The sequence below is a fragment of the Trichechus manatus genome, unplaced genomic scaffold (genome assembly GCF_000243295.1).
Source record: "Trichechus manatus latirostris isolate Lorelei unplaced genomic scaffold, TriManLat1.0 scaffold00104, whole genome shotgun sequence".
Classification (NCBI taxonomy): domain Eukaryota; kingdom Metazoa; phylum Chordata; class Mammalia; order Sirenia; family Trichechidae; genus Trichechus; species Trichechus manatus.
In genome coordinates this window covers 1319884-1320720 of record NW_004444040.1, presented here as the reverse complement: position 1 = coordinate 1320720, position 837 = coordinate 1319884, and the positions used below count along the sequence as shown (strand labels likewise).

The 837-nt window shown below is 62.0% G+C and overlaps 1 protein-coding gene across 1 annotated transcript in view; it reads right to left on the bottom strand.

Annotated features, from left to right (window-relative positions):
* Window positions 1–477: 477 nt before the first annotated feature.
* The window catches only part of EBF4 (EBF family member 4), a 56211-nt gene continuing 55851 nt past the window's right edge, over window positions 478–837 (bottom strand). The window contains exon 15 of the mRNA XM_012557472.1: window positions 478–563. Within this exon, the coding sequence (XP_012412926.1) occupies window positions 478–563 (86 nt within the window). The remainder of the gene's footprint in view (window positions 564–837) is intronic.

The window sequence follows — 837 nt, the reverse complement described above, 5'->3', positions numbered from 1 at the left end:
GCAGCCTGGGGACCTTACCTGCCTGTCCCTCTCTGGGCTGGGGCCAGCAGGCAGGGCATATAGCACTTTCTGAGAGCAATGCCATGAGGGGCCTCGAAGGCAATAAGCCATCCCTAGCCCTGGTCTGGGGCCATCACAGCAGATAGATAAGGGGTGCCACTCAGGCCTCTTAGGAGGTAGAGCCCCAAGATCATGGGCACTTCTTCCCTTGCTCCCCTAGTCAAGCGGTCAGTAGGTATCATCCCGTCTGGAGTGCTGACCACCCCCAGCTATGAGACTCAGGAAAGTGGTGTCCAGATGGACCTCCCTCAGACCCCTATAAGATTCCCTGCTCTGCATCCCCCAGGCTTTTCTGGGAGAACTGGTCAACCACCACGAGTACTGATGACATATGGTTGTTCCATCCTCATTCTTCCTCAAACCTGGCTCCCTTAGGGCTCTCCCCTCCGGCCGCTGCAGAGGGACAGTAGGGGTCACTCACCTGGAAGTCCCTCTCCGTGGGCTCTGGGGCAGGCCTGGGGTGGGGAGCCAGGTGGGCGCAGCACAGGGGCGAAGGCGCTCCTCTGTTTGACAGCGGAGATCATGTTGACAGGCGAGAAGGAGAAGACGCTGGTGGTGGGGGCAGCGACCGGGAGGGACATGGAGGAGGCAGCGGCCAGCGGGGGGCTAGAGGGCATGACTCCGGGGCGGGGCAGGGAGGGGCAGGCGTAGCAGGGAAGGCGGTGGGAAACACAACAGGGAAACAGCACCAGAGTGAGCAGCTCGGTTGGGGCCCTGACATGGGCAATGGGGCCCACGTGGGCTGCTGACCCTGGCACTAGGCTCAGACCCCACTGG